The 20686-nt window shown below is 40.9% G+C and overlaps 2 protein-coding genes across 2 annotated transcripts in view; both read right to left on the bottom strand.

The window, feature by feature from the left end:
• Nucleotides 1-20686, bottom strand: part of LOC139405168 (NLR family CARD domain-containing protein 3-like) — a 457948-nt gene that overhangs the window by 81055 nt on the left and 356207 nt on the right. The window lies entirely within an intron of this gene.
• Nucleotides 8433-20514, bottom strand: LOC139405178 (NLR family CARD domain-containing protein 3-like). Its single transcript, XM_071147598.1, has 5 exons — nt 20465-20514; nt 19952-20100; nt 12881-14651; nt 9666-9712; nt 8433-9176 (listed from the first exon to the last, which is right to left on the bottom strand). The coding sequence occupies exons 1-5, from the start codon at nt 20512-20514 to the stop codon at nt 8644-8646; spliced, it is 2550 nt and encodes an 849-aa protein (XP_071003699.1). The 3' UTR covers nt 8433-8643.

Genomic DNA, 20686 nt, shown 5'->3' with positions numbered 1-20686 from the left:
ACAACGCAGACGTATATTCCAAATAGTCTCCATAATGTCCACAGAAACATGTAAAACGTTTTTTTATAGTCAAACCTCAGGTTGTTGTCAAAACATATATTCGATAATATATCAACCGGGTGTGTAGGTTTTTCAGTAACACTGGGAGAAACAATGGCCGCTTTACTCTGTAGCGCAAAACTCACTCTGAGAGCCCCCACCTATCCACTTACGCAATGTGATCTTTCACGCTCATTTTTCAAAATAAAAGCCTGAAACCATGTCTAAAGACTGTTGACACCTTAGGGAAGCCAGGGGGAAAGGAATCTGGTTGATATCCCTTTCAATGGAGGATAGGCATGCATAGGAACAGAGAGGATTCAAAATAAGAGGCACTTCCTGATTGGATTTTCCTCAGGTTTTCGCCTGCAATATCAGTTCTGTTATACTCACAGACAATATTTGTACAGTGTTGGAAACTTTAGAGTGTTTTCTATCCTAATCTGTCAATTATATGCATATTCTAGTTTCTGGAGCTGAGAAATAGGCCGTTTCAAATGGGTACGTTTTTTTAGCCAAAAACGAAAATACTGCCCCCTACACGCAAACGGTTAAGTTATAAGTGTTCATTCAGTATTGTTGTAATTGTCATTATTACAAATAAATAAATAAAAATCGGCCGATTAATCGGAATTGGCTTTTTTGGTCTACCAATAATCGGCATCGGTGTTGAAAAGTCATAATTGGTCGACCTCTAGTCCACATTACACACACACACACTATAAAATGTCATGCAATTGTTTTCTATAACTGTGAACATCCACTAGGGGGGAACAGTGGTCCACTCTTGAGTAGGGCCTTGCTTTGGCATGCATTTTCATGCTTCTGAGTCACTTTGAGACATGTCACATAAAATCGACATTTGTTTGTTGAATACATATGTGAGTCTCGTTAATAAAAAAAAAATCAACAACACAACATCTAATTTATTATATACTATATAATTTATATAATGCATTAAAATAGGTCCATCTTATTATAGAATACATGGACCTCTTTTTAATATTTTTTATTGACTGAGACATACACTGGACAGTCCATCCTCGGACATCCCAGGATGATCGCCTGAGGACTCTTTTTAAAAGGTTAAAGGTTAGTCAGGATTAAAACAGTTTTTTCAAAGGCAATAGGGACACCCCTTGTGTGTTAGAGACCCCCTAGATGAACAACCTGTTGACCATTAAAATATGGATTGCTGAGAACTCTTTAAAAGTTGAAAGGTTAAACAGGTTTAAAACAGTTGTTGTTTTGCAAAACCTTTATATAAATCATAATCGTTACTATTACACAATACTACACATTACTACACAATACACATTATTATTACACAATACTACACATTACTACACAATACACATTATTATTACACAATACTACACATTACTACACAATATACATTATTATTACACAATACTACACATTACTACACAATACATGTTGTTATTACACAATACTACACATTACTACACAATACACATTATTATTACACAATACACATTATTATTACACAATACTACACATTACTACACAATACACATTATTATTACACATTACTACACATTACTACACAATACACATTATTATTACACAATACTACACATTACTACACAATACATGTTTATATGTATAGTAATAAGTAAATATTTTCTGAGAGAAAAAGAAGAATCAACATTTTCCTCCTTTTCAGGGGTCTATTGTAACCTGACACCCCCATCAGTCTCTCCTTTTCAGGGGCCTATTGTAACCTGACACCCCCATCAGTCTCTCCTTTTCAGGGGCCTATTGTAACCTGACACCCCCACCAGTCTCTCCTTTTCAGGGGCCTATTGTAACCTGACACCCCTATCAGTCTCTCCTTTTCAGGGGCCTGTTGTAACCTGACACCCCCACCAGTCTCTCCTTTTCAGGGGCCTATTGTAACCTGACACCCCCACCAGTCTTTCCTTTTCAGGGGCCTATTGTCCAAATCCCCGTCTTCAAGCTGGGAGGGCCTCAGACGTTGCCTCTTCCACGCTGGCAGTCCATGGCCTTCCAGGGCCTATTGTAACCCGACACCCCACCAGTCTCTCCTTTTCAGGGGCCTATTGTAACCTCACACCCCCATCAGTCTCTCCTTTTCAGGGGCCTATTGTAACCTCACACCCCCATCAGTCTCTCCTTTTCAGGGCCTATTGTAACCTGACACCCCATTAGTCTCCACAAGCCTCAGACGTTGCCTCTTCCACGCTGGCTGTCCATGGCCTTCCAGGTCCTATTGTAACCTGACACCCCATTAGTCTCCACAAGCCTCAGACGTTGCCTCTTCCACACTGGCTGTCCATGGCCTTCCAGGGCCTATTGTAACCTGACACCCCATTAGTCTCCAAATCCCCATCTTCAAGCTGTGAGGGCCTCAGACATTGCCTCTTCCACACTGGCTGTCCATGGCCTTCCAGGGCCTATTGTAACCTGACACCCCATTAGTCTCCACAAGCCTCAGACGTTGCCTCTTCCACACTGGCTGTCCATGGCCTTCCAGGTCCTATTGTAACCCGACACCCCATTAGTCTCCACAAGCCTCAGACGTTGCCTCTTCCACACTGGCTGTCCATGGCCTTCCAGGGCCTATTGTAACCTGACACCCCATTAGTCTCCAAATCCCCATCTTCAAGCTGTGAGGGCCTCAGACGTTGCCTCTTCCACGCTGGCTGTCCATGGCCTTCCAGGTCCTATTGTAACCTGACACCCCATTAGTCTCCACAAGCCTCAGACGTTGCCTCTTCCACGCTGGCTGTCCATGGCCTTCCAGGGCCTATTGTAACCTGACACCCCATTAGTCTCCAAATCCCCATCTTCAAGCTGTGAGGGCCTCAGACGTTGCCTCTTCCACACTGGCTGTCCATGGCCTTCCAGGTCCTATTGTAACCTGACACCCCATTAGTCTCCAAATCCCCATCTTCAAGCTGTGAGGGCCTCAGACGTTGCCTCTTCCACACTGGCTGTCCATGGCCTTCCAGGTCCTATTGTAACCTGACACCCCATTAGTCTCCACAAGCCTCAGACGTTGCCTCTTCCACACTGGCTGTCCATGGCCTTCCAGGGCCTATTGTAACCTGACACCCCATTAGTCTCCAAATCCCCATCTTCAAGCTGTGAGGGCCTCAGACGTTGCCTCTTCCACGCTGGCTGTCCATGGCCTTCCAGGTGTCGTAAGTTTTCTTTTCCCTGATAGATCAACCTTCTTGATCGTTCAGCCCAAGTTTTGTCTTGAGGACAAAAGGGACCATCTTCGTAAATGTTCACGATGGTGGAAAAACTGCTGTACTTGTTTTATCCTATCAAGCTCTGTAAACCAATCTCACCACTTGAAGCTAAAGACAGGCCCAAAGTAGTTGACCACTGTACAAGCGTTTGAAAATACATATGAATTAACAGATTTGGTTGCATTTGCGCTACTGAATTCAGGAAAAACCTCAAATTGTCACTTCAGAGTCTGGACTATACGCTGCTGAAGAGATTCTTATGGCTTTCAAATCATCTCTCCTGCAGACTTCCTCTTCCAACACGTACCCAGGCAGGGATGTTCAGCTCAGGGCCTGTTAGATCTGACATAGAGCAAGTCTTGTCTTAAGCAATTCTCTCGAAACGAAGGTTTTTGGCTGAAAAAAGGTTGTTGAGACAGCTGTGTGTGAAAATCTTCACTGTTGAATCTTTGGAAAATGTAACCCTTATGGCCTTCAGTCATATCAATCCCACCATTAAAACAACCAGGTGCATCACAAAGAATGGCTTTGATGGTTTTGTCATTGTGGACCACACATGAAGGACCCCATACACCTAGAATTGGTCTAGGAGACATGATTTCTGTGGTTTATCTATCTTGAGGTTTCTTGTTCACAGGACAAGTCTAACACTAACTTATAACTCAGTCAGACCGACCCGGAAAATGACTTGTTCATTCTACAAGGGGTCACAAGGTCACTACACAGCAGCTCCATAAGTTCAAACACATTTTCTTTCAGTTCAACAAGATCCCCACACATCAATCATCAGGCCATTACTTTTTATTACAAACATTTGCTTTACTTCAAATTAACAGCTGCACTATCAAGTTACATAAGCACACCCTAAATAGCATGAGGATATCTGGACAGGAGGTCCTTAAAAGGGCATGAACGTACCCTAAATAGCATGAGGATATCCGGACAGGATGTCCTTAAAAGGGCATGAATACAGGACACAGGAATAACTCGTCCATCACCTTTGGACAGCAGCCGTCGACTATATTCTCTCTTACAGTTCTACAGGAATATTAAATGATGTGTTAAATATATTCTCTCTTACAGTTCTACAGGAATATTAAATGATGTGTTAAATATATTCTCTCTTACAGTTCTACAGGAATATTAAATGATGTGTTAAATATATTCTCTCTTACAGTTCTACAGGAATATTAAATGATGTGTTAAATATATTCTCTCTTACAGTTCTACAGGAATATTAAATGATGTGTTAAATATATTCTCTCTTACAGTTCTACAGGAATATTAAATGATGTGTTAAATATATTCTCTCTTACAGTTCTACAGGAATACTAAATGATGTGTTAAATATATTCTCTCTTACAGTTCTACAGGAATATTAAATGATGTGTTAAATATATTCTCTCTTACAGTTCTACAGGAATATTAAATGATGTGTTAAATATATTCTCTCTTACAGTTCTACAGGAATATTAAATGATGTGTTAAATATATTCTCTCTTACAGTTCTACAGGAATATTAAATGATGTGTTAAATATATTCTCTCTTACAGTTCTACAGGAATACTAAATGATGTGTTAAATATATTCTCTCTTACAGTTCTACAGGAATATTAAATGATGTGTTAAATATATTCTCTCTTACAGTTCTACAGGAATATTAAATGATGTGTTAAATATATTCTCTCTTACAGTTCTACAGGAATATTAAATGATGTGTTAAATATATTCTCTCTTACAGTTCTACAGGAATATTAAATGATGTGTTAAATATATTCTCTCTTACAGTTCTACAGGAATATTAAATGATGTGTTAAATATATTCTCTCTTACAGTTCTACAGGAATATTAAATGATGTGTTAAATATATTCTCTCTTACAGTTCTACAGGAATATTAATTTTCTCTCTTACAGTTCTACAGGAATATTAATTTTCTCTCTTACAGTTCTACAGGAATATTAAATGATGTGTTAAATATATTCTCTCTTACAGTTCTACAGGAATATTAAATGATGTGTTAAATATATTCTCTCTTACAGTTCTACAGGAATATTAAATGATGTGCTAAATGTGTTATTTTAATTGTAATTGAAACAATTGTGTGATTCCAAGTGTCTTATTGTTCGTAACAACTCAGTTTGCTGCTATAGGCAGTTAGCTGCCTACTGTGACAGCTAGGTGGTACTGGTTGCAACCTTGTAACTTTCTGATGGGAATAGTTGAAGACCATGTTTAGTTTCCAAGTGCTACTGAATAAGCTCAAGTTCTACTCCAATGCTCCAACATGATACATGTCATTATTCTAGTCTGTCATTATTCTAGTCTATCATTATTCTAGTCTATCATTATTCTAGTCTATCATTATTCTAGTCTATCATTATTCTAGTCTATCATTATTCTAGTCTATCATTATTCTAGTCTATCATTATTCTAGTCTATCATTATTCTAGTCTATCATTATTCTAGTCTATCATTATTCTAGTCTATCATTATTCTAGTTTATCAATCCATTTGAAATCTTTATCTGCAGCGCAGGTTGCTCTCTGCCATACTTTACATAACACAAGGGCAGCATATAGAGCCTAGTGCGTCAGAACTGCTAGGATACTGCCTGTTCTCTGAGCTCTTTATGTTTCTGGAGGCTGATGTCCCTTTATACCACAGGCTGGACAGTCCATGTCCTTACAACAGCAAGTAGAATGGATATTATCCCCATATGTCTTATTACCTGTTCTGTCTGGATGTAACAGGCTGACTAGTAAATTACATGTCTTTGGCCCCATTACACTAAAAACTTTAAGCACAATGTTGTCCTCAACCATGTAATTTACAAGAACAAAATATTCAAACCGTTCTGAATATGAGCTCCACTGCTCAATGGTTCCATCAAACTGTCCAATGTTTCCAACAATTAGAGACATTTTTCATTTCTCAATAGGCTCCAGTGTCACGTTCTGACATTAGTTATTTTATTATGTCTTTGGTTTAGTATGGTCAGGGCGTGAGTTGGGTGGGTAGTCTATGTTCTTTTTTCTATGTTGTATTTCTGTGTTTGGCCTGGTATGGTTCTCAATCAGAGGCAGCTGTCAATCGTTGTCCCTGATTGAGAATCATACTTAGGTAGCCTGGTTTCACTGTTGAGTTGTGGGTGATTGTTTTCAGTATTTTTGTGTGTCTGCACCAGACAGAACTGTTTCGGTTGTTTCTTTGTTGTTTGTTATTCAGTGTTAATTTTTTTCATTAATTAAGATGAACACTTACCACGCTGCGCTTTGGTCCTAACCTTCTTACACCGACGACAGCCGTTACATCCTGATTGTCATTCACTTTAGCATTGTCCTCAACCACAGCAATATTTTCCTCGGTCATGTACACTTCATTAATTTCGCTCATTTAGCAGTTTTTAATTCCAAAGTTTGTCTTCACAGTTGAATAAAGATCCTTTCCTTTAATCTAGGTATATTCCTCCCTTTCTAATCAAGTTGTTTTCCCGCTCAGACATCCGTCTCGAGTCTTTTCCTGCGGTCCATGACGATGCTAACTCTCTCTCTTAGCAAGCTCAACTTTGCACTTGCCTCTGCTAGCAATACACTGTGCTAACATTAGCCTAGACTGAACCACAGAAAATAACAGTTTTAAAAAGTTGTTAAAACCATCTTCTTCCAGACAGAATAGTTCCTGTAGATTCAGACTCATCACCAACCTTTTGTTATGTTTTGTGGGTTTCATAACCACGTCTGTATAACAATTCAATAATGATGAGACGGGAGACAGGAATCAGTTCAACCATTTATCTGGAACGGGATCATCTCTACACATACAAACCCCCGTGATGCTCTGCGGCACAACCCCAATAAACAACAAATAAATCAATAAATAAGTAAATGGACACGAAGCAAAACCCAGAGGACTTTAAATGTTCAGTTCTAGAAAGTAGGGCCATGGGACAGGGTCAGAAAGGTCAGTATGTTTGATACCTGGTTACAGAGGTGACATAACAAGCATACGGTCCATTATAACACAGTGAAGTAGAGGTGGGAGCTAAAAGCAGACATGGACAGTGAGACGGTGTGAGGAGGTCAGGGGTCAAACACTAGATCAGGACAGGTAGAAATGGCAGGGCTGGAAATAGACAAGAGACACATTCTGATCATGGCACGACACGTCTCCTTTGCTTGATCAAGTTGTTGACCCCACAACAAATGACGCCATGACGACATGTGGTCTGCTTTTTTTTTTAGTACGTACTGCCTTCTATAAACCAACGTTCAAGGTGACTGAGAGAAATAAGCTTTCAATTTTCAAGCAACATCTCTGTTGGACATTCCTGCAGTCAGCCAATCCCTCAAAACTTCTGTGGCAAAACTGCACATTTTAGAGTGTCTGTTATTGCCCTCAGCACAAGGTGCACCTGTGTAATGATCATGCTGTTTAATCAGACCTTAATATGACACACGTGTCAGGTGGGGGATTATCTTGGTAAAGGAGAAATGCTCACTGACAGGTGTGACATTTGACAGAAATATGTTTTTTGTGTGGATCCAGTGTGTGTCCAGTGTGTGTGTGTGTGTGTGTCCAGTGTGTGTGTGTGTGTGTGTCCAGTGTGTGTGTGTTTGTCCAGTGTGTGTGTGTGTGCCCAGTGTGTGTGTATGTCCAGTGTGTGTGTCTGTCCAGTGTGTGTGTGTGTGTGTGTGTGTGTGTCTGTCCAGTGTGTGTGTGTCTGTCCAGTGTGTGTGTCCAGTGTGTGTTTCCAGTGTGTGTGTGTCTGTCCAGTGTGTGTGTGTGTGTCCAGTGTGTGTGTGTCCAGTGTGTGTGTTTGTCCAGTGCGTGTGTGTGTGCCCAGTGTGTGTGTATGTTCAGTGTGTTTGTCTGTCCAGTGTGTGTGTGTGTGTGTCTGTCCAGTGTGTGTGTGTCTGTCCAGTGTGTGTTTCCAGTGTGTGTTTCCAGTGTGTGTTTCCAGTGTGTGTGTCCAGTGTGTGTTTCCAGTGTGTGTGTGTCCAGTGTGTGTGTGTTTGTCGGGTGTGTGTGTGTGTGTCCAGTATGTGTTTGTGTCTGTTCTGTGTGTGTGTGTGTCCAGTGTGGGTGTTGGTGTGTGTGTGTGCGTGTGTGTGTGTGTCTGTCCAGTGTGTGTGTGTGTCTGTCCAGTGTGTGTGTGTGTGTGTGTGTCTGTTCAGTGTGTGTTTCCAGTGTGTGTATGTGTGTGTGTCAGTCCAGTGTGTGTTTCCAGTGTGTGTGCATGTGTCCAGTATGTGTGTGTGTCTGTTCTGTGTGTGTGTCCAGTGAGTATGTGTAGGTGTGTGTGTGTCCAGCATGTGTGTCAGTGTGTGTGTGTGTCAGTGTGTGTGTGTGTCAGGTTCTTATTTACAGGGACACTGAGGAGTCTTCATGAACATAAAACCCTGGATAGAGGGGCTCAGTGAATGAGGTGGTGAATGTGTACAGGTGGGTCAGTGTGTCAGAGGAGGCTCTATAGAAGGACAGAGTGCCGGCTGACCAGTCCAGATACACTCCTACTCTGTGGGAGCTGGAGGAGCGGAAGTCTATGGTAGTGGTATTATCATTATTATTGTGACAGGCAATGTAACTGTTGTCAGAGCAGATCAGACTCCAGGACTTGTCATTACATCCAAGACAACAGTCATCAACCCTTCCTCTCCTGCTGATTCCTTTATATGTCACTCCTATTTCAGCCCCCATTCTCCCACTCCACTCTACCTCCCAGTAACAGCGCCCAGTCAGACCCTCTCTACACAGCACCTGTCTACAGTCCTCAAATCTCTCTGGGTGATCAGGATACGGCTGCTTCTCCTTCCTACATGTCAACTTTCTGTTCTCCTCAGACAGAGAGAGGAGTCTGTTTACTGTGTTTGGGTCCAGTGTGAGATCACAGACATCTGATGGATGAAACCAGACACAATATTAGAAATCATCATCATTCACATTAGAATGTTTACTCACTTTTCACTAATTCATTTAATGTAGATGTTTCTAGGTATCAAAACGAAAAGTTAAGGTAACTTGAGAATTGTTGAATGATCATATGTTATACTGTATGGTAATATAAAACACACTTATTCCCATTAATTGCACACACACACACACACACACACACACAGACACACACACACACACAAACCTGAATGCATGCATCATGAACACAAACACACATTTCTCATGTAACAAGAACGCGACACACACACACACACACACACACACAGTCCAATCAACTCTTTGTAAACCTTGGTGTTCCTGATCTCTGCTTCTGTAGAACTACAGCTGATATTTAATATGACCAAGTAAGTAATGATGGTGGTCTTTGACTTTGACTTAACTTGAATTAAGACTTATTCTTAGTCATATTCTTCACAGCAGTCAACACTCACATTTTCTAAGCCCAGGTTTCATTGTGTACTCTCCACCATGTTCCACACTGTAGCGGTAAGCAGAAGAACAGACAGCCATTGAGTGATACACACGAACTCTCACACATGTGTGTGTCCAGTGTGTGTGTGTTTGTATGTCCAGCGTGTGTGTGTGTGTCCATTGTGTGTGTCCAGTCTGTGTTTGAGAGGACACACATACACTGGACACACTGGATACACACACACACACACACAGTCAGTATATAACTTTGTTCAAAGGGTGGTAAGAATGTTTGTCTTAACTAGCCTGATAAGTCAAACATGTCTGATATGAACATTGACATAAACCCTCTACATACTTGAGTTTCTCCAGTCTGCAGTGTGGATCCTCCAGTCCAGCAGAGAGCAGTCTGACTCCTGAGTCTCCTGGGTGATTGTAGCTCAGGTCCAGCTCTCTCAGGTGTGAGGGGTTTGACCTCAGAGCTGAGACCAGAGAAGCACAGCCTTCCTCTGTGACTAGACAGCCTGACATTCTGACAAAGAGTAAAATTGTATTAAAATAACACTGCAATTCTTTGGTGGTGAAAATAGTGGCAGTATATTTTTGTAAATGTTCAGATACACATCAGTGTCCTGAAACCGGACATATATATTCAGAAATGAATTTATCATCATTATAATTTACAATTTATTAAAGTATAGCTTGTAGAGAGAAATATGTAGTGCAAATATTTGAGTAGACTGACCAGACCAGTGTGGCAGAATCAGAATTATTTAGCTAACATTGATGAATACATTTTCATAAGTATGCTTATGTGGGGAAGTTGCTTGGGCCCAGAGAGGGTAGAGTTCGGGTTAGTCTTATCTGTGAATGTGTCTGTAAACTATTCCTAATCCATGTGAAGGGATGGTGTGATTAATGGGGAACCAGTTAGGTGGCTCCACAATGTCTGTGTGCCAGTCACTCCTCTCCGTAAGCTTCTAAGTGGTACCAAGAACGAGATAGGAACTTCGGTTTAGGAGACCAAACTGAACAATAATTTATAGCTAATGCTATAAATTATGGGATACTCTTTTTTTCTGGTAAAAGGTTCTTTGTGTAATGTTCCTAAGATCTGTTATTCGGCATGTGAGTTTTGATTGGTGTGTCTTGGCTATAAATGATACTAAGGAATGTTTTGTAACACTCTCAGATAATTCATTTATAGACACTGAATGGATCTGAGAGTCACAGGGTATGGTGAAGCTCATATAATTAAAGATGGACTTCATGATATAACTCTGACTCTGTGTGTGGTTTGCTCTCTCATGATTTGGTAATACAGGACATTTCCACGACACCAGTTTAAAAAGCAGTATCAGTCAAAAGACAGACAGTGAGGTATCAGATTTAGATTGTATTGAGTATACAGTCCACACCATATCTATTTAGACAGTGAGGAATCAGATTTAGATTGTATTGAGTATACAGTCCACACCATATCTATTTAGACAGTGAGGTATCAGATTTAGATTGTATTGAGTATACAGTCCACACCATTTCTATTTAGACAGTGAGGTATCAGATTTAGATTGTATTGAGTATACAGTCCACACCATATCTATTTAGACAGTGAGGTATCAGATTTAGATTGTATTGAGTATACAGTCCACACCATATCTATTTAGACAGTGAGGTATCAGATTTAGATTGTATTGAGTATACAGTCCACACCATTTCTATTTAGACAGTGAGGTATCAGATTTAGATTGTATTGAGTATACAGTCCACACCATATCTATTTAGACAGTGAGGTATCAGATTTAGATTGTATTGAGTATACAGTCCACACCATATCTATTTTGACAGTGAAGCTAACATTTTAAATGTGGCTCTATACTCCAACATTTTGGATTTGAGATCAAATGTTTCATATGTGGTGACAGTATATCACCTTTTATTTGAGGGTATTTTCATACATATCTATTTCACGTTTAGAAAAATAACTCTAACATCCACCAGCTCCATGATGTTGTCATGGAGGAGTGGAAGAGGACTCCAGTGGCAACCTGTGAAGCTCCATGATGTTGTCATGGAGGAGTGGAAGAGGACTCCAGTGGCAACCTGTGAAGCTCCATGATGTTGTCATGGAGGAGTGGAAGAGGACTCCAGTGGCAACCTGTGAAGCTCCATGATGTTGTCATGGAGGAGTGGAAGAGGACTCCAGTGGCAACCTGTGAAGCTCCATGATGTTGTCATGGAGGAGTGGAAGAGGACTCCAGTGGCAACCTGTGAAGCTCCATGATGTTGTCATGGAGGAGTGGAAGAGGACTCCAGTGGCAACCTGTGAAGCTCCATGCCCAAGAGGCAGTGCTGGAAAATGATGGTGGCACACAAAATATTGACACTTTGGGCCCAATTTGGACATTTTCACTTAGGGGTGTACTCACTTTTGTTGCCAGAGGTTTAGACATTAATGGCTGTGTGTTGAGTTATTTTGAGGGGACAGCAAATTTACACTGTTATACAAGCTGTACACTCACTACTTTACATTGTAGCATACTGTCATTTCTTCAGTGTTGTCACATGAAAAGATAGACTCAAATTTTTACAAAAAATGTGAGGGGTGTACTCACTTTTGTGATATACTGTACATATGAAAACCTTTAAATAAAAGGTGACATTCTGTACTGGCGCCTAATATGAAACATTGGGGGGACACAAACAACATACTGGAGCAAAGCACCAAATTTAAAACTGTAAGCTTCACTGTCCAAACACATATGGTGTGGACTATGTGTGTCTGGTAAACACATGTGGATCTGGGTAACAGTTATCACTTGTTGACCAACTACAGGAATACTGACCTCAGAGTCTCCAGTTTACAGTGGGGATTCCCCAGTCCAGCAGAGAGCAGCTTCACTCCTGAATCCTTCAGTTCATTGTTACTCAGATCCAGCTCTCTCAGGTGTGAGGGGTTTGACCTCAGAGCTGAGACCAGATAAGCACAGCCTTCCTCTGTGACTCCACAGCCTGACAGCCTGACAAAGAGATTGTCATGAATCCACAAACACACTGTTCATTTAACGAGTAGTGTAGAAGGACAATGGTAGATGCATTTGGTTTATTCTCCCAATCAACATATAGATTCATCTTCCGTCTCCTAGAACTGTCTTTGTCATTTTGTTATACTAATGTGTTATTCATTATGTTTTTAAATGATGATTAGTTCTTAAATGTCATTTTATTTACTCACAGAGCAGCTCTGGAGGCTTTGACCACTGGCAGCAGCCTCAGAAGACCTTCCTCTGATCTGGAGAATTTATTCAGATCAAACACATCCATTTCCTTTTCTGAAGTCAGCAACACAAAGACCAGAGCTGACCACTGTGCAGGTGACAGGTTGGGTTTTGATAGACTTCCTGACCTCAGGAAGCTTTGGATCTCCTCCACAAGAGAATAGTCATTCAGTTCATTCAGACAGTGGAACAGATTGATGCACCTCTCTGGAGAGGAATTCTCTCTGATCTTCTCCTTGATGTACTTGACAGTTTCTTGATTAGTTTGTGAGCTGCTTCTTGAATTTGTCAGTAGACCTCGTATGTGATTCTGATTGGACTCTAGTGAGAGGCCCAGAAGGAAGCGGAGGAAAAGGTCCAGGTTTCCCGTCTCACTTTGTAAGGCTTTATCCACAGCACTCTTGTAGACAATAACTTCAGACTCGTCTTTTGTTTGCAGTTTGTCCATTAGATTCTCATTGTTGTTGATGAATGAGAGGAACACATATACAGCAGCCAGAAACTCCTGAATGCTCAGATGAACAAAGCAGTACACCTTGTTCTGGTACAGCCCACATTCCTCTTTAAAGATCTGTGTGCACAATCCTGAGTACACTGAGGCTTCATTTACATCAATGCCAGCCTCTTTTAGGTCTTCTTCATAGAAAATCAGATTGCCATTCACAAGCTGTTGAAAAGCCAGTTTTCCCAGTGACAGAATGATCTCTTTATTCCAGTGTGGATCTGTCTCTTCTTTCCCAAGATACTTTTCATTCTTCTGTTTGGTATGAAACACCACAAGGTGTGTGTACATCTCAGTCAGAGTCTTGGGCATCTCTTCTCTCTTATGTTTCAGCATGTGTTGAAGGACTGTTGCAGAAATCCAACAGAAGACTGGAATGTGGCACATGATGTGGAGGCTCCTTGACGTCTTTATGTGTGAGATGATTCTGCTGGCCAGGTCCTCATCACTGAATCTCTTCCTGAAGTACTCCTCCCTCTGTGGGTCATTAAACCCTCGTACCTCTGTCACCTGGTGAACACACTCTGAAGGGATCTTATTGGCTGCTGCAGGTCGGGTAGTTATCCAGAGGAGAGCAGAGGGAAGCAGATTTCCCTTGATGAGATTTGTCAGCAGAACATCCACTGAGGTTGACTTTGTGACGTCACACCAGATCTTGTTCTTCTGGAAGTCTAGAGGCAGTCGGCACTCATCCAGACCATCAAAGATGAACAGAACTTTGTACTTGTCATACTTGGAGATTCTTGATTGTTTGGTTTCCATTGAGAAGTGATTGAGAAGTTCAATGAAAGTGTGTTTGTCCTCTTTCATCAAATTCAGCTCCCGAAAAGGGAATGAAAATACAAATTGGACATCCTGATTTGCTTTTCCTTCAGCCCAGTCCAGAATGAACTTCTGCACAGAGACTGTTTTTCCAATGCCAGCGACTCCCTTTGTCAGCACAGTTCTGATAAGTTTGTCTTGTCCAGTTAAGGGTTTGAAGATGTCGTTACATTTGATTGCAGTCTCTGGTCTTGCTTGTTTCCTGGTTGTTGTCTCAATCTGTCTCAGCTCATGTTCATTATTGACCTCTCCTGTTCCACCCTCTGTGATGTAGAGCTCTGTGTAGATCTTATTGAGAAGTGTTGGGTTTCCTTGTTTAGCGATCCCCTCAAATACACATTGAAATTTCTTCTTTAGATTAGATTTGAGTTCACGTTGGCAAATCACAGCAAGATCATCTGAATCTAAAAAAACACGGACGTTAACATTACATCTGTTTTAATGCCTACAGTATTGAAGGCCTGTTATAAAGTTTTAAATTACAATAATGCATTATCTTAACTGACTGTATAAATGTGTAAATGTTTTCATAATGCATTACAGACTGGTGTGACTGATTATATTATTAGTTGTATTATTGATGTTGTTATTAATTATCTCTCTCTCTCTCTAAGTAAATTCAATATAGCAAGTAAAACACTGGAATGGTAGATTTGCAGTGGAAGAATGTGCAAAGTAGAGATAAAAATAATCAGGTGCAAAATAAATAAATAAATGAGTATACAAATAAAAAAGTATATAAATACAGAAGGTAGTAGTTAGTTGTGCTAAATTATAAATGTAGAGGTGCAGTAATCTGTGAGCTGCTCTAACTGCTGGTGCTTAAAAATAGTGAGGGAGATAATTGTTTCCAGTTTCAGAGATTTTTGTAGTTTGTTCCAGTCATTGTCAGCAGAGAACTGGAAGGAGAGGCGGCCAAAGGAAGAATTGGTTTTGGGGGTGACCAGAGAGATATACCTGCCTGAGCGCGTGCTACAGGTGGGTGATGCTATGGTGACCAGCGAGCTGAGATAAGGGGGGACTCTACCTAGCAGGGTCTTGTAGATGACCTGGAGCCAGTGGGTTTGGCGACGAGTATGAAGCGAGGGCCAGCCAGCGAGAGCGTACAGGTCGCAGTGGTGGGTAGTATATGGGGCTTTGGTTGCGAAATAGGAAGCCAATTCTAGATTTAGCTTTTGATTGGAGATGTTTGATGTGAGTCTGTAAGGAGAGTTTACAGTCTAACCAGACACCTAGGTATTTGTAGTTGTCCACATATTCTAAGTCAGAACCGTCCAGAGTAGTGATGTTGGACGGGCGGGCAGGTACAGGCAGCGATCGGTTAATGAGCATGCATTTACTTTTACTTGTATTTAAGAGCAATTGGAGGCCACGGAAGGAGAGTTGTATGGCATTGAAGCTCGTCTGGAGGGTTGTTAACACAGTGTCCAAAGAAGGGCCAGAAGTATACAGAATGGTGTCGTCTGCGTAGAGGTGGATCAGAGACTCACCAGCAGCAAGAGCGACATCATTGATGTATACAGAGAAGAGAGCCGGTCCAAGAGTTGAACCCTGTGGTACCCCCATAGAGACTGTCAGAGGTCTGGACAACAGGCCCTCCGATTTGACACACTGAACTCTATCAGAGAAGTAGTTGGTAAACCAGGCAAGGCAATCATTTGAGAAACCAAGGCTATCGAGTCTGCCGATGAGGATGTGGTGATTGACAGTGTCGAAAGCCTTGGCCAGATCAATGAATATGGCTGCACAGTATTGTTTCTTATCGATGGCGGTTAAGATATCGTTTAGGACCTTGAGCGTGGCTGAGGTGCACCCATGACCAGCTCTGAAGCCAGATTGCTTAGCGGAGAAGGTATGCTGGGATTCGAAATGGTCGGTAATCTGTTTGTTGACTTGGCTTTCGAAGACCTTAGAAAGGCAGGGTAGGATAAATATAGGTCTGTAGCAGTTTGGGTCAAGAGTGTCCCCCCCTTTGAAGAGGGGGATGGCTGCTTTCCAATCTTTGGGAATCTCGGACGACACGAAAGACAGGTTGAACAGGCTAGTAATAGGGTTTGCAACAATTTTGACAGATAATTTTAGAAAGAAAGGGTCCTGATTGTCTAGCCCGGCTGATTTGTAGGAGTCCAGATTTTGCAGCTCTTTCGGAACATCAGCTGACTGGATTTGGGAGAAGGAGAAATGGGGAGGGCTTGGGCGAGTTGCTATGGGGGTTGCAGTGCTGTTGACTGGGGTAGGGCTAGCCATGTGGAAAGCATGGCCAGCTGTAGAAAAATGCTTATTTAAATTCTCAATTATAGTGGATTTATCAGGGGTGACAGTGTTTCCTATCTTCAGTGCAGTGGGCAGCTGGGAGTAGGTGTTCTTATTCTCCATGGACTTTACAGTGTCCCAGAATTTTTTGAGTTTGTGTTGCAGGAAGCAAATTTCTGCTTGAAAAACCTAGCCTTGGCTTTTCTAACTGCCTGTGTATAATGGTTTCTAGCTTCTCTGAACAGCTGCATATCACGGGGGCTGTTCGATGCTAATGCCGAACACCATAGGATGTTTTGTGTTGGTTAAGGGCAGTCAGGTCTGGAGAGAACCAAGGGCTATATCTGTTCCTGGTTCGAAATATCTTGAATGGGGCATGCTTATTTAACTTCTTACGGCTAGAGAGACTCTCCTGGCCAATAATCTGCGGAAATGCGCAACGCCAAATGCTAATCGTACTCGATAAAACTCAAACTTCAATTAAAACACACATGCAGGGTAGTCAATTAAAGCTACACTCGTTGTGAATCTAGCCACCATGTCAGATTTTTTAAATGCTTTTCGGCGAAAGCATGAGAAGCTATTATCTGACAGTATGCAACACCCCGAAATACCTGAAGGTAGCGTAAACAAAAGAATTAGCGTAGCCGGCGCTACACAAAACGCAGAAATAAAATATAAAACATTCATTATCTTTGACGAGCTTCATTGTTGGCACTCCTATATGTCCAATAAACATCAAAATTGGGTCTTTTTCCCAATTAAAACCTCTTACTTCTACCCCCTCCTTTTTTGAAAATTCTGTTAAAAATCGCGCAACTTTTCAGCGTCCTGCTACTCATGCCAGGAATATAGTATATGCATATGATTAGTATGTGTGGATAGAAAACACTCTGAAGTTTATAAAACTGGTTAAATCACGGCTGTGACTATAACAGATCGTGTGTTTCATTGAAAAACGCAAGAAAAACTGCTCTCTGAAAGCTAAAAATAATTTCCATAAGTCACTTCCACCAGTTGTTAAAAGAGAACAGAATTTAATGGCAATCTGCCTGCAATTCATACAAATTCCGCACGATGGCGCCATTGTCCTAATTTTCAATTGAATTTATTGTTGGAAAATCCTTCTGTCTGACCTCCATTTTCCCAGTCTTCACCCGGATGCAGTTGAGGGAGATATCAGATGGCATTGTTTTTGCAAGTGAAGACCTATTGAAAAGACATCGCCCTGTAATCATTTTGATAGATTATAAACGTTTACTAATACCTAAAGTTGGATTACAAAAGGATTTCGAAGTGTTTTGTGAAAGTTTATCGTCGACTTTTTTAATTTTAAAAAATTACGCAGCGTTTAAAAACGATGATTTTTTCTGAATGACACAGCTTCCATACAAAGCTATTTTGGGTATATATGGACCGATTTAAACGAAAAAAAGACCCAATAGTGATGTTTATGGGGCATATAGGAGTGCCAAGAAAGAAGCTCGTCTAAGGTAATGAATGTTTTATATTTTATTTCTGCGTTTTGGGTAGCGCCGGCTATCGCAAAATCTGTTGTTTACGTGTCGAGCTGGCATTTTGGGGGGTGCATGCTATCAGATAATAGCTTCTGATGCTTTCGCCGAAAAGCATTTTAAAAATCTGACTTGCTGGCTAGGTTCACAACGAGTGTAGCTTTAATTCAATACCCTGCTTGTGAATTTTGATCAAAGATTGAGTTGTAACGAGTACATTTAGCATTTAGCGTAGCGCATTTGCATTTCCAGGGGCATACTTGAGACGTCTGCAACGTCATTTTTTAAAATTATAAACGTTGCCTATAAACTTTTACAAAACACTTCAAACTAGGTTTGTAACACAACTTTAGGTATTTGTAAACGTTAATAATCGATCAAATTGATCACTGGGCGATCTGTATTCAATAGCAGCTTCTCCTGAAATCATGGTCCATTGTCTCTCCCATAAGTCTCTTCCTGTTTACTGGATGACAGGAAGGACCTATTTGTCATTTTTCCAAGAATTTAAACCAATGAAAATGGCAGTATTGGCGACATCGTGTGGAAGTTGTAGGTACTGCAAGCCCACCCTTAACTATTTTTGCTTGCAATAAACAACTCAGAGACTGGCGGATTAATACTTTTCTGTGGTTTTTGTGACCAGGTTTTTCTTGGGATTTCCTTTCCTGTTCACGTTCTGTTATAGTCACAGACATTATTTAACCAGTTTTAGAAACTTCAGAGTGTTTTCTATCCACACATACTAATCCTATGCATATACTATATTCCTGGCATGAGTAGCAGGACGTTGAAATGTTGCGCGATTTTTAACAAAATGTTGAAATAATTCAGGGGAGCTCTAAGAGGTTTTAAGATGGTGAGGAATGCATTTAAAAAAAATAACCAGGCATCTTCTACCGACGAGATGAGATCAATATCCTTCCAGGATACGCCTTTTTAATCGACCTGGTCGGGCCAGGTCGATTAAAAAGGCGTGCTCGCTGAAGTGTTTCAGGGAGCGCTTGACAGTGATGAGTGGAGGTCATTTGACCGCTGAGCTTAGATTGTAGTACGGCTGGGGTGTTAATAACCTCTTGGAACTACCCCTCCCGGATCCGGGAGAATTGTCATCAACTACACTAATTAGCATAGCGCAACGGTCAAAAAAAATTACTAGAAAATATTCATATTCATGAAATCACAAGTGAAATGTAACGAAACACAGTTTAGCCTTTTGTTAATCATCCTGTCATCTCAGATTTTGAAATTATGCTTTACAGCCAAAGCAAGACAAGCTAGCTAGCTGCGAGATCCAGGTGTAAATGTCCAGAGCTTTCAGTTGAAATCCGGGGATATGGAGAGAAAAATAGGTCCGTTATGTTCTGGTCTGAGTCGCGTTGTACAAAACTGGAGATAGCTTTTGGAGCTAAAGGATAGCTGATGACCATCAATCGTGGTTAGCTGAATACTAACCGTTAGCCAGTAAATTGGCTAGCTTCGGGCTAGCTTCTGGTTAGCTTCTGGTTAGCTTCTGATTCGCTTTTGGCTAGCTTCTGGTTAGCTTCTGGTTAGCTTCTGGTTAGCTTCTGGCTAGCTTCTGGCTAGCGTCTATTGTGGATTTCAGATTTGAGGTAAATAATATATTTTTCAAAAAATTGGTGAGGCGGGTTGCAGGAGAGTGTTTTGAAGTTGAGTTTTGGAAAATAAATATATACATGTAAATATAAAATAAAATAAAAAATATATATACACGGGACACGACAAGTTGAGGACAAAGGACGTCTGACTGCTATGCCATATTGGTACAACATCCCTGCTGCTACTTGATGAGGATACTCGGTGTTGTGTTAAGGCTGCTACAATATCATTGAGTTACACAGCTACTTTAGCTGTACTTTAGCTACAGCTTTTAAATGTTATAAAACAGCATTCAACATGAGGCAGACAGATCTTACATTTCTCCAGTGTGTCAGCAAGCTCCTTCTCGTTCATTTTCCTCAGGACCTGCGGTGTGATCTTCAGAGCCCCCTCTCTGGCACTGCTCTCCTGCTTCTCATCTTCTATGTCCACCACTTCCTTATCCTGCTTCTGATTCTCAAAGTCTCTGGCAATTGAGGTAAACAAAAACAAATGTACATAACAGGACCACATACACTGAATATGGAGGCCAGGTCTGTTTGATGACTCCTGGAAGACTGACCACTGAGAATCTCTGACTCTGATCTCTCCTGTTGGCACACACACATTGAACACACTGACAAACACACACACACACACACACACACACACTCACAGAGAGGAAGGGAATGTTGTGTTTGTTTAATATTGTTTCAGGACTATGAAAATTGACAAAATGATTAGCCTATAGATTATGAAAACAACAACAATAAATGGGAAAATGAGAGAGGAGAAATTACTAGAGACAGTGTTGTTTAACTCACTGACCATGACCCATGAGTTCTTCTTACCTTTGTTCAGTAGAAAAGTCTCCCTGTCTAAACTTTATAGGTTTACCCATAGACCAGTTCCAAAATGCTATATATCCATTTTCAGACATTCAGACATTATGAAAGAGTGTTATCTATCTAATCATGGCATTGTTCAATGATGTATTTGTTTGAAATCTATCACTTCATTTCAGAGAGACAAATGATCATGTTTTTTTCTAAAAGCTATATATCTGCCTTACT

Source organism: Oncorhynchus clarkii, unplaced genomic scaffold, assembly GCF_045791955.1.
Source record: "Oncorhynchus clarkii lewisi isolate Uvic-CL-2024 unplaced genomic scaffold, UVic_Ocla_1.0 unplaced_contig_8549_pilon_pilon, whole genome shotgun sequence".
In the NCBI taxonomy this organism is placed as follows: Eukaryota; Metazoa; Chordata; class Actinopteri; order Salmoniformes; family Salmonidae; genus Oncorhynchus; species Oncorhynchus clarkii.
This window is presented reverse-complemented; position numbering and strand designations above follow the sequence as displayed.